Raw genomic sequence first — 12,089 nt, forward strand, 5'->3', positions numbered from 1 at the left:
GAAAAAATATAATTTTCTATAAACCTCCAAGAAGCAACATTATGGGTCCTAAGTGCAGAAAAAAGCCAAACTTAAAAACTAATGCCCAGGTGCACATTTTCAGAATCCCCTTGGTAAGCGTGCAAAGTTTTAAATATCTACGTTATTTCTTCTTGAAGATATGACGGTCGCAAAGATAGGCTCTTTATTATAGATGTTAGCCTGTCTCTTGACTTATTCATTTTGTTTTAATACGTACTACGGTGTGTTGTTTTTTTCCTGTTAAATTAAGTTTACAGCTAGGCTTACCATACGTCCTGGTTTTGAGAGGCCTGTCCTGGTGTCTCGTCCAGTTTACTAATATTTCCCGGATGACACTGACTTCTCTCGGAATGTCCGGATTTTTGATGAAAAGGCATAAACTCTAAAAAGGATAAACCGAAAATGTTAAAATCTAGTTCGAGTCCTGACTTGGTGTTGACAAAAAATATTTTTTAAGTTTAATTTTATTAGCTAATGGGTAGAGGAAGCCATAGTGCTGTAGCATGCAAATTTTCAGACGAAATTCACAGTCAGCTGATACGATAAAATATCACTTAAAAAGTGCTAAACGTGCAGCTAGTCTTTCAGTAGCTGCTCAAAGTTCAAAAGTTGATGTGTTCTTCAAAAAAACTGTGTCTGAAGAGAGTGACTTTTTAATAGCTGCCATAGAAGCAACCTTTGTACAGTGCTGTCCATAACATAAGCTTTAAAAAGCTGATTGCTCTTCCAAACTGATAGCAAAGTTATTTGAATCAAAGTTCAATTCTGCCAGAACGAAGAATGAGGCTATTATTTTGAATGCAATTGTTCCTTTAGCAGCAGAAGAATAGAATAGAGACTTACAGAAGTTCAGTTCGTTGCACTTTCAGCAGATGCTTCAAACCGAAAAGATGCCAAAATTATACCTGTCATGGTACGACATTTTTTTGCCAATGGAAGGAGTGGAAATAAAACTCTTAGACTTTCAGTCAGTTCCTGGGGTGACATCAGAAATTTTGACGAATTGCTTGGTGTCCACTTTATAAAAACATGATTTATAAAAAAAGTGTTGCGTATTGTGGTGACAACTGCAATACAAATTTTGGGGGTGTAAAGAGAAAGGGAAAAAACAATGTATATATATAGTCGATTGAAGAAGGAACTTGGCAGAAATATTGTGGGTGTCGTTTGTGGGGCTTACATTGTACATAACTGCAACTGATGTTCTTCCTATTGAAGTGGAAAGCTTGGTGGTCAAAATTTACAAGTATTTCTATATTTACACTGTGCGTGTTACACACCTAAAATAATTCTGTGAGTTTGTAGAAATTGAGCACAAGAAGGTTGTCCAATATGGAAATACGCGATTTCTGTCCTTGTTACCAGCTGTTGAGAGAATTCTCGATTTTTTGTAGAGTAAATGTGGAGAAATGTACCTTTGGTTTGTTCAAGAACAACTTAGCTTGTTCAACAAAGTGATTTTAGCCATGGAGGAAACAAAAGCAACTGCGAGTGATATTGTTGCAGAACTTAAGTTGAAAACCAACCTGGAAGAAAGACGAGATAATAATTTTATTGCCCTTGGTGCAAAAAAAAGAAAAAAAAGTGTGCTAGAGAAAGAGGGAGAATACCAGCCAGGTAGACTTGATTAGGAAGGAATTTACCAGTTTTTATGATTGCTGCCTGTTTTATATTAAACTATGGTAAAACAGTTTTGATGGTGGGGAATACTTTGTTTGGATAAAAAAACAGTGTCTTCATGTGGCCTGACATAGAAACAGCTGCTGAAAAAATTAATGAAACGCTTGGAAATGTTGCAGTCAATGTTGATGATCTGTTTGATGAAGTTATTCTTGCTAAATCTTTCTGGTCATCAAAATGTGACGAATGAAGGGCAAAGGAAATAGGTTGTGAAGAAAAATGGGTAAAACTTTTCAACCACTTCAAAACTCAAAGTATTTCTGTATCTAATCTCAGGCAAGTTATGGAGTACATTTTTTGTTTACCAGGCACTTCTGCTTCTGTTAAAAGAGTACTTTCAGTGATGAATAGCATTTGGTCTCAAGAAAAATGTCTAATGAATGAATCAACAGTAAAAGGACTGTTACATTATAAACTCAATATTGACTTGCATTGCAGTGAATTCTTTGAAAAAATTAAAATAATAAAGATTTTTTTGAATAAGATTCATTCAAGTAAAAAAATATGATCACAAAAAGTGTTCAGTGAAAAATTAATGAAATTTTAATGTTCCTTGCCTTGCTCAATTTAAATAAATGTTGGACATATACATTACCAGTATTCATTTGTTTTTGTGGCAGCTTAAGGGGAGTTAGGTTATGAAAGCACTTATTTATTATACCTATAATAAAAATTGAAAACTGTCCCGGTTTGAGGCTTCGAAATTATGGTAAGCCTAGTTAGAGCGAAAGTAAACTTTCGAATATCCAATTACCAGACACTGATTTCTAAATAATGTTTCTTTATAAATTAAATATACAATACCTTTGGACTTAAACGGTTTTTGCTAAATATATCTTCAAGGATTCATAAATCATCAGCTAGCAACAGGCTAAAAGTCTTCGGTTTTTGTTTGTCATATTTTAATTGCTTAAAATTTAACTGTTCATAATCCGTTGCTTAGATTTTTGATGCTAAAATATTTCAATTATTTTTAACTTTTATTAACAGGGTAGTATTTGGAAAACAATGAATTAATTATTACACTATGTAACACAAATTTTGTTCCTGGATAGTATGTGTTATTTCTTAATTACTTATGTTGTAAAAATACGTAAAATGGCCAATAATCCCTTTACACCTCCAAAATTTGTATTGCAGTTGTCACCACAATACGCAACAATTTTTTTTATAAATCATGTTTTTATAAAGTGGACACCAAGCAATTCGTCAAAATTTCTGATGTCACCCCAGGAACTGACTGAAAGTCTAAGAGTTTTATTTCCACTCCTTCCGTTGGCAAAAAAATGTCGCACCATGACAAGTATAATTTTGGCATCTTTTCGGTTTGAAGCATCTGCTGAAAGTGCAACGAACTGAACCTCTGTAAGTCTCTCTTCTATTCTTCTGCTGCTAAAGGAACAATTGCATTCAAAATAATAGCCTCATTCTTCGTTCTGGCAGAATTGAACTTTGATTCAAATAACTTTGCTATCAGTTTGGAAAAGCAATCAGCTTTTTAAAGCTTATGTTATGGACAGCACTGTACAAAGGTTGCTTCTATGGCAGCTATTAACAAGTCACTCTCTTCAGACACAGTGTTTTTGAAGAACACATCAACTCTTGAACTTTGAGCAGCTACTGAAAGACTAGCTGCACGTTTAGCACTTTTTAAGTGATATTTTATCGTATCAGCTGACTGTGAATTTCGTCTGAAAATTTGCATGCTACAGCACTATGGCTTCCTCTACCCATTAGCTAATAAAATTAAACTTAAAAATTATTTTTTGTCAACACCAAGTCAGGACTCGAACTAGATTTTAACATTTTCGGTTTATCCTTTTTAGAGTTTATGCCTTTTCATCAAAAATCCGGACATTCCGAGAGAAGTCAGTGTCATCCGGGAAATATTAGTAAACTGGACGAGACACCAGGACAGGCCTCTCAAAACCGGGACGTATGGTAAGCCTAGCTGTAAACTTAATTTAACAGGAAAAAAACAACACACCGTAGTACGTATAAAAACAAAATGAATGAGTCAAGAGACAGGCTAACATCTATAATAAAGAGCCTATCTTTGCGACCGTCATATCTTCAAGAAGAAATAACGTAGATATTTAAAACTTTGCACGCTTACCAAGGGGATTCTGAAAATGTGCACCTGGGCATTAGTTTTTAAGTTTGGCTTTTTTCTGCACTTAGGACCCATAATGTTGCTTCTTGGAGGTTTATAGAAAATTATATTTTTTCTAATTCTCACTGAATAAGCAATGTGGGGGGAATTTTTGCCCATTACTTTTTCAGTCCAAATATAGAAAGAAAAATTACAAGAAATAACAAGAAAAATATGTAAGTCAGAAAATATCTGAGTATGAAAATAATTCAAATTAGGAATAAAAACGAATCTGAGAAGCCAAATTAAGACAAATCAAGAACTTGGGTAGCTACAGAAGTAATTAAAATATTGAAGACGTTTGACTAGTACTTTAAAGCTTCTATGAATCATGAGGGGACCTTTGTTTGTTTTTTGAAATTTCGCACAAAGCTACTCGAGGGCTATCTGTGCTAGCCGTTCCTAATTTAGCAGTGTAAGACTAGAGGGAAGGCAGCTAGTCATCACCACCCGCCGCCAACTCTTGGGCTACTCTTTTACCAACGAATAGTGGGATTGACCGTCACATTATATCGCCCTCACGGCTGAAAGGGCGAGCATGTTTGGCGCGACGGGGATGCGAACCCGCGACCCTCGGATTACGAGTCGCACGCTTGGCCATGCCGGGCCCAGGGCGGACCTTTGAATCCCGCAAAGTAGCGGAGTGTGGTTATCTTATTCTAGTATTTAATACAAACCAGTCATAAAAAGTAAATAAAGCTACTGACTTTGAAAGTGCTCTCATTCTGATTTTGACAAATACCTAAGATGTTCCTTTTTGTCATTACATCATCACAAATAATTCTTCTACTTGCCCAGAATAATCAGCCATTATCACACAATGTGTCGAAGGAAAGTTATTTCACAGAATAAAATGTCCATAAATATTAAATTTCTGGTTAACCGAATGACTGTACACTTTCCCATTACTGAACGCGCTCGCCTTTTCAGCCCTGGAGGTATTATAATATAACGGTCAATTCCACCATAACAGTAGCCTTAGAGCTGGTGATGTTAACTAGCTGCTTTCCCTCTAGTATATCATTGATAAAATAGAAATGGCTAACATAAATTGCCCTTGAGTAGCTTTACACAAAATTCAAAACACTGTTTCTCAACTGTGTACGGATGACAACTTAAAGCAACTCGAATTTACACAAGTCGATGTGAGATACTTGTGAATGGTATAGCATGAATTTTTGTGTTTATGCATCTTATTGAGGAATTGGCAATGTCGACGTATAGCTGGATGTTTTAACATGATAGTCATACCTTATTGTATAGTATTTCCATACAGCGTAGTTAGTGGTGTCAGCACGTTAGCCTGATAGGAAACAGGGTTCACCAAATAATAATGTATTGCATTTTATTTTAATTAAAGTTTTAATACCCATACCGGCCATCTTGATAATGTAATTTACTTCAAGTATGTTTCTCGTCATCACAAAGAATTCACCAAGGTGTTTTTCTATACTTTGTAGATGTTTATAGTTGTGGCCCTAAACTGCTATAACTCCCTTTAAACGTGTCTCAACAAATATTTTCAGATCTAGAACAAGGCCAAAAACTTGGGTGCCAAGTGTGCCTAATCTGACTTCATTACTCTTTGTAACGGGAAATGGAGGGTACTTATATTTATTTATATTTATTCATAGCAACGAGTGCATAGTAATGAATACATGATATCAACAATTACTTGATATTATTGCTTGAATTAACTGCCTTTGGTCCCTTATGTGTATAAACACATGCCCTTATTGGTTGAATAGAGAGGAAGAAAACAAACATAACTGCGCTAAATTAGTAATATGTTATGCAATCAAAAATCTTCATTCCTGAAAAACAAAAACATAAGGAAGTGTTGAAGCCGTCATTAAAAGTCAAAAACGAAATTCGGTTCAGAACTCAAAAAACGCGAAAATAATTCCAGACTTATGTATTCTGATTCTTTAATATTATATACTGTTTACTAGAATGAACTTGTTTATGGTATTTAGACTTAAATAATATTGATAATACTTTACCAAAGTCTATGTGGAAATTTTGACTTTTCATATGTATATAAGCTGACAACTTTAATATAAATATTTGTTATTTTACAGGACAAATCTTTTGTGAAGATTTTATATATAATCACGTGCCTCCTATATTTGTTGCTGATGTGAAACAGATTGTGTATTTTTATCTAATTCATGGCCAGTACCTGCTGTTGTTGTACAGTGAGTTTAATACTCAGAAGAGATTTCCTGAAATTAACTTGAAACGTTACTGTTATTGCACCTCATATTCACTTGCAGTAACCTCATTATAAATAAAGATAACAACCTATACGCATTGATGCTCAGGAGAACTTATTTAAAGTTGCAATCATATCGATTGGGAAAACAAAAGTATATCAGATTGTGTTGTATAATAATTTCTGGATTGTAAGATTTTGACTAAATGTCACGCAGTAAAACTTGGCTTAACATACGACATTTTGTGATTTCCTCTCCCCAGGTTAATTACACATACAATGACTTGAATATTTTCAATAACTTTTTAATCGAAACACAAAAAACACACCTCTGGCTCAAGATAAGTAATGCTTTCAAAGTTTTTATATGCAGGAATTTCTATTTCATTTAATAAAACATGCACCTCCTAAAATAAAACATTTGGTAACATTTTATAAAAACACTAAGCTATAACATTCTTTTTTCCAACACAATAAACATCGTGGTTGAACTTGTGTAAATTTAAAATTATGTTTGTAATTTTTCTAATAAACTATCTATGTTTATTGTTGTTGTTTCTTCATCTGGCTTCACAAAGTTCTTTCAGAATCCATACTGTTTCATCTTAATCTTAAAAAAAAAAAAGTACACTATAAGTGCTTAAAATTTGAACCACACACATTGTATTCAAATTAAGGCAAGAAGGGCGACATAGAGAGAGCAATAATTACATTAATTCAGAAAACAAGAAAAAGTGAAAGCATTCTGGCCGTATGAAAGTAAGGTAATGATACTCTAAATTACATAAAAATTGAAACTCAGATGCTGTGATATTTAAAATAATACCTTTTATTAATAGGACAAATGCAATGATGAATTTTAAAACAAAGACAGATTTTGGGTAATTAAAACTATTCAAATGGAACATTAAATAGCTGTTAAATACTAAAAAAATTACCTTAAGAAAATGACATATTTTGATATATTTATTGATTAGAACTTGGATATAAAACTTTAAAATCAAGAAATATGTGTATCAAAATGCAAATCTCCACTCAAGTTTTTTATGCATGTATTTCATCTGCTGTGGGTACTAAATCTTTTAGTCAGTCTTTTCTATGTTACAAAAGAACTAGCATTGTCATTTTTTAATGTATTTGTAAATTACAATGATCTTTCACAGTCTTGGATTTAAGTTTTTTTCAGGTTTTACGTGTATGGTTAATTTGGATGTAAAACAACTTCTAAGTCTTAAAAATCATAGAATTTCCCTTTTAAGCTCATTAAAATACTCTTACAGTTTATGGGTTATGACTTACCTTAAATAATTTAAGAGGGTTCATACAGATCACAATGTCCTCTCCAAAGTACCACATGAGGAAGAAATTAATTAGGATATTCAAAGTGAATTATGTTTCCTTTTTATTTTGTTTTTTGTGTTTAAGGAGAAGACTGCAAAAATTTCTTTGTGAAAACACCTTTTTTGAAATTTGTAAATATAACTGGTAGTTATTGCTGACTACAATTATGATATTTCACATAGCGTCAAGCTTTCTCATTAACCATCACAAGGGTTCATTTAAAGCATGTTTTATAAATCCTTCTTATTATTAAAAAAAACTAATGGAAAACAATTATACAGTAGAAATTTAAGTACTCATTCATGTCTAGTTAAAGAATTTTATATGAATTAACTGACAAAAATTAATAGCAATACCAAACAAATTTAAATGTGCATAAAATTAAATTAGGTTTAATCACACTTTTATGCAGTCATGCTACCACATATGCAAGCTGTGGTGCAACAGGCAACTTGTATGTTTAAGTATGGCAAATTTCTGACATTTAACAATACAATCCTATCAGATGTAGACTTATGTCTAAAATGATAAATAATTTACAGTCATTTTTAAAATGGTATATTCTTGTAGCAAAACTGTTAAATGATCTAGAGTCAAAGGACACATTCTAAAAAAGTCTTCAATGTTCTCTACAGAAGTGCAAAAGCAGTTAGGTTAGTAATAGGTCAAAAATCATACCCCTCATGCAGTTCCACTGGACTTTTTACTTTCTGTCTGCTTAAACAAGGACTTGGAAGCCACCATCCATATAAATGCAGGATATGTAGAAAGCTTGTCAAAAAGTGTGGTTTAAGTTTGACTTTGCCTTGTTAAAACTTGTAACAATTGAAATTTTGATATTAGACTGAGCATGCAATGATGGAGAAGGTAGGTTCAAGTACAACAGAAGACCTAGAACAATGTTCCTACAAAATGACATTAATCCTCGATGTAATTTATTGTTATAGTGTTTCAAGAAACAAATACATGTAAAATAATCTCTAGTTAATCTTAAATGTTTCCAAACAAAATATATTTTGTTATACATGTCAGTGGCACCAAACTTTACTTAATTAAACTAAATAACTCAAATACATTAATAACTAATCACACGCAATAACTGAAACTTTATTTACAGATTTCAAATATTTTATAATTACAGAATCTAATTTTTTACACATTCAAAATGTAACATACACAGCATATACAGGGTCTTTGGTTACTTTGCAAACAAATGTGAACATAGCTTATCTCACTTGTATAAAAGAATAATAAAAACAACTGCATTTACCTAGAACATTCAATCTACACTAATGAAAGATGTGATTGAATAATACAAACTGCTAAACAAAAAAAATTCACTGTTACACATTGGTTTCTATAAATAGAGAATTTGTACCCAATTTTTCTCCAAAAAATAAATGAGAAGTCAAATGTTTGGACTATGGGGGATAAAACAAATTATTTTTAATATTTAAATATTAAATGTGACCACTATCACATTTGGCAATAGCACATATTCTACCTCAGAAAATTATAATAATTCCAGCTGGGAGCTTGTTCTAAAGTTCTTTTAAAAGTTTTATTAGAATTTTTTTGTAAAATTTCTTTAAATATAATTATTAAATTATTTTGTAACAAATATGAGAATGTGTTAAACAAATATAAAGAAATAAAAATTAAAGTTTATTTATGGATTTAATAATTTTTAGTTGTGAATAGGGTCATTTAACAACTTAGCACTACTTTATGCACACACCTTACTGCATACAATGGCTTATTTAGAGCATGATAGTTACAGTAGACTTAAGGGGTGGTAGTTGGAAGTTATTCTAGTTGATTTAAAAAAATGGATAAGAACCTTCACACTAGTATAATTTGTTTAATGGACTACCTGCTAGTGCCTTTCTACCATAATAGGGACTGGAATGCTTACTTCAAGAGGCAAGTTTATTTAACTTGTTTATGCCAAATGGTAGTACCTTATTTTTATATTTCAATAATTTTTTTTTTTCCTTCTTCTTCCTTACTTTCGAGAGCAGTCACCTTCCCACACCTGCCAGTTGGTAGTGAAGGGTGATACAGATGTGAAACATTATGGGCTTGAGCATCCACATCTTGCTCTCCTACTTTCTATTTCTGTATCTATTACTACTCTTTTATTTCTTATGTGAGACTGGAAAATGAAGGTTAAGACTGATAACAGTGTTTATCCCCTCTGCAATGTGGGTCCTGCTTCCACAGTCACATCCAAAATGTAGGGTACATTTTATCCCACATTATAGCTTGTACCCTCATAATCTTTCAATTAATGCAACATTTATTTTTTATTTTTGTTACAATAAACTAATGTAATTACTCAGTGGTTTGTATTTGCTGTTTTTAATGCAGTTCTCATTTTGATTTTCTTTTAATTTACTTGACTATTAGTAGTAAAACTTTATAAAAATATATAGACACACACACACACACACACAAAATAGAACCAAAACATAAAGAGCACCCTTCTGACTGCATCCAAATGTCCTCTATAGCAAAGTGCTCTTAATATAAAAAATATGCCATGCAAAGCTAGATTCTATATCAAGTCTACTAAATTTTTTTAATTTTAAGGCCCCTATTTGGTGTATGCATTTTAAGCCATTTTTGTTACATGTATATAAGCAATGTTTTTGCATATACTGTAAAAACACTAAATACACAGAACGAAGAAGTCTTTTTAATTTATTTCTATTCCATAAGAATGATAATACATTTACATGTAAAAAGTTACCAGTTATTTGTACACATTAAGTCATTAGCACAACTGCATGTTAACAGATAAATATATAATTTGTTATGTGTTTAATTTGTAAAAAAGTTAACATATGATTGTTTGTCACATTTATGCTGGTGGTGTTACTATTGGCCCTTGAGAGTCATGTCAGTTTCTAAAACATAGAAGAATAAATAAAAATGTAATTAAAAAATAAAGATTTTGAGTAATGGTAAAGTTGTTTAATCAAATTTTGAAAATAACTCTAAAAGTTCATGACATGTGCACTTCAACCTGCCTGCAGCAAATGGATTAACTGCTCAATTCACTGGGTGCTCATATTATAAATAACACTAAAAATGCCACCCTTAATTTGGAATATCAAAGTGTCCCATATCACAAGATTTATTTTGGTTACAAATATTAAAAAAAATGAAAAGGTCTGCCTTGAATGGCATGGTACTCATCCTTTTGAAATACCTGTTAATCAAGGTTCTACTGTACATATTAAAGTTTTTGTTCAATGTTCACACAAACACCTGTAATAACATTTTTATGTACAACTTGTTACTGATTTTTGTAAACTTCCAAATTATCAGTTTTCAATCCTCAAGTATTTAGGGCTCTTTTATAATTACAAAAATGTTGGCTGATTCTCTATAATCATTATTTTCATAGACTTATTAGCTAGATATATGATAGTTCTAGAATTTGTGCAAGTAAGTAAAGCAGTGAGGCTTGGTGGTAAACATTAAAAAATGCCAACATACTTATTCACCTATATGCACATAAACTACTTAACATATTAAAAGTACCTAAAGCATACTTGTGATAGCCCTCAGAATAAAAAGAATGTAGAAAAATTATACGTACTACTCATCTAAGTACTTTATAGAGATACAAATCACTATAATTTTCAACTCTCAACATCCAAATTTGCTGTACTTTTAACTTCTCTCAATAACTAAACAGGTCAGGCCAGATTCCTCCCAGCAACTAATAATGTTAACCTTATGTCTTTCTCAAGAAACAGTCACATTAGAGCTGACATTTTAATACACAATCAAAATAACTCTACCTGTTTCTAAACAATCAAACCAGTCATGATGGTTTTGTTTTTTTCAAAATCAGCCATTAGCTCTCATCAAATAAGCCTACTTTGTAAAGATTAACAAAAAGAATCTTTACATGACTCAACAAAATAAAAAAGTTTCGCAATTAGCATCTGTACAGTTTATATAACACAAATAATCATAATGAAAACAATATTTATTAAAGAGTAACTGAAAGGTTTCATGGAAACATTTTATGCCACTAATACAAAAACTTACTACCTAGGTAAAGTAGTAATTTATGCTGCCAGGATTTAAATTTTTAAACACATTGGTAAAAGAATAGTTGTGTACTTAAGTTATCACAGTTTTGGTCTAACATTAAATAACATGGAAGTTTTCATATATATTAAAGCTCAATACAACTTTATTACAAAAAGGAAAAGTGAAATTTACCTAAAAAAAAAAAAAAAAGCAAATGGAATACACCCTTCCTCCACAATTATCAATATCCTTTTGAATTGGGCACTCAGTTGTACAAATGATATTAAATTAATTCTAATCATTTATCAAAAATATTTATATCAAGATAATACCTTTGGCTTAACTTTATAACCAAACCTCTAAAACTGAAGGTGTTTAAGATATCAGGTATTATATCTCTTTCATATTTATATTCAAAACAGTAATATCTACAGGGTGATTAAAGAAAATACCACATTGCAAATTATAACTTGAAAATACTTATTTTGAATTTCTTTAAAGACATACTGAGAATAACAAGTTTTATTTCAAAATCTTTTAGATAAAGTTAAACATATGCTTTCTGTCATTATCATGTCAAGCTTATCTTTAAATGAACCTAATGCAAACATCATCTGTTCTGAAGAGTTC

The 12,089-nt window shown here is 31.6% G+C and overlaps 2 protein-coding genes across 4 annotated transcripts in view; one reads left to right on the forward strand and one right to left on the reverse strand.

The window, feature by feature from the left end:
• LOC143230375 (potassium voltage-gated channel subfamily B member 1-like) overlaps positions 1-6,390 on the forward strand; it is a 63,910-nt gene extending 57,520 nt beyond the window's left edge. For 2 of the 3 annotated variants that reach the window (XM_076463855.1, XM_076463856.1), the window contains one exon: positions 5,935-6,390. The gene's annotated coding sequence lies outside the window, so the exon portion shown is untranslated. Of the gene's footprint in view, positions 1-3,527; positions 3,643-5,934 lie in introns of all 3 variants that reach the window. The other variant, XR_013016420.1, reaches the window with a different exon arrangement.
• A 150-nt stretch (positions 6,391-6,540) lies between these two features.
• Positions 6,541-12,089, reverse strand: part of LOC143230376 (ubiquitin-conjugating enzyme E2 W-like) — a 57,249-nt gene continuing 51,700 nt past the window's right edge. The window contains exon 6 of the mRNA XM_076463860.1: positions 6,541-6,678. Within this exon, the coding sequence (XP_076319975.1) occupies positions 6,674-6,678 (5 nt within the window). The 3' untranslated portion in view covers positions 6,541-6,673. The remainder of the gene's footprint in view (positions 6,679-12,089) is intronic.

The sequence above is a fragment of the Tachypleus tridentatus genome, chromosome 10, assembly GCF_004210375.1.
Source record: "Tachypleus tridentatus isolate NWPU-2018 chromosome 10, ASM421037v1, whole genome shotgun sequence".
Classification (NCBI taxonomy): domain Eukaryota; kingdom Metazoa; phylum Arthropoda; class Merostomata; order Xiphosura; family Limulidae; genus Tachypleus; species Tachypleus tridentatus.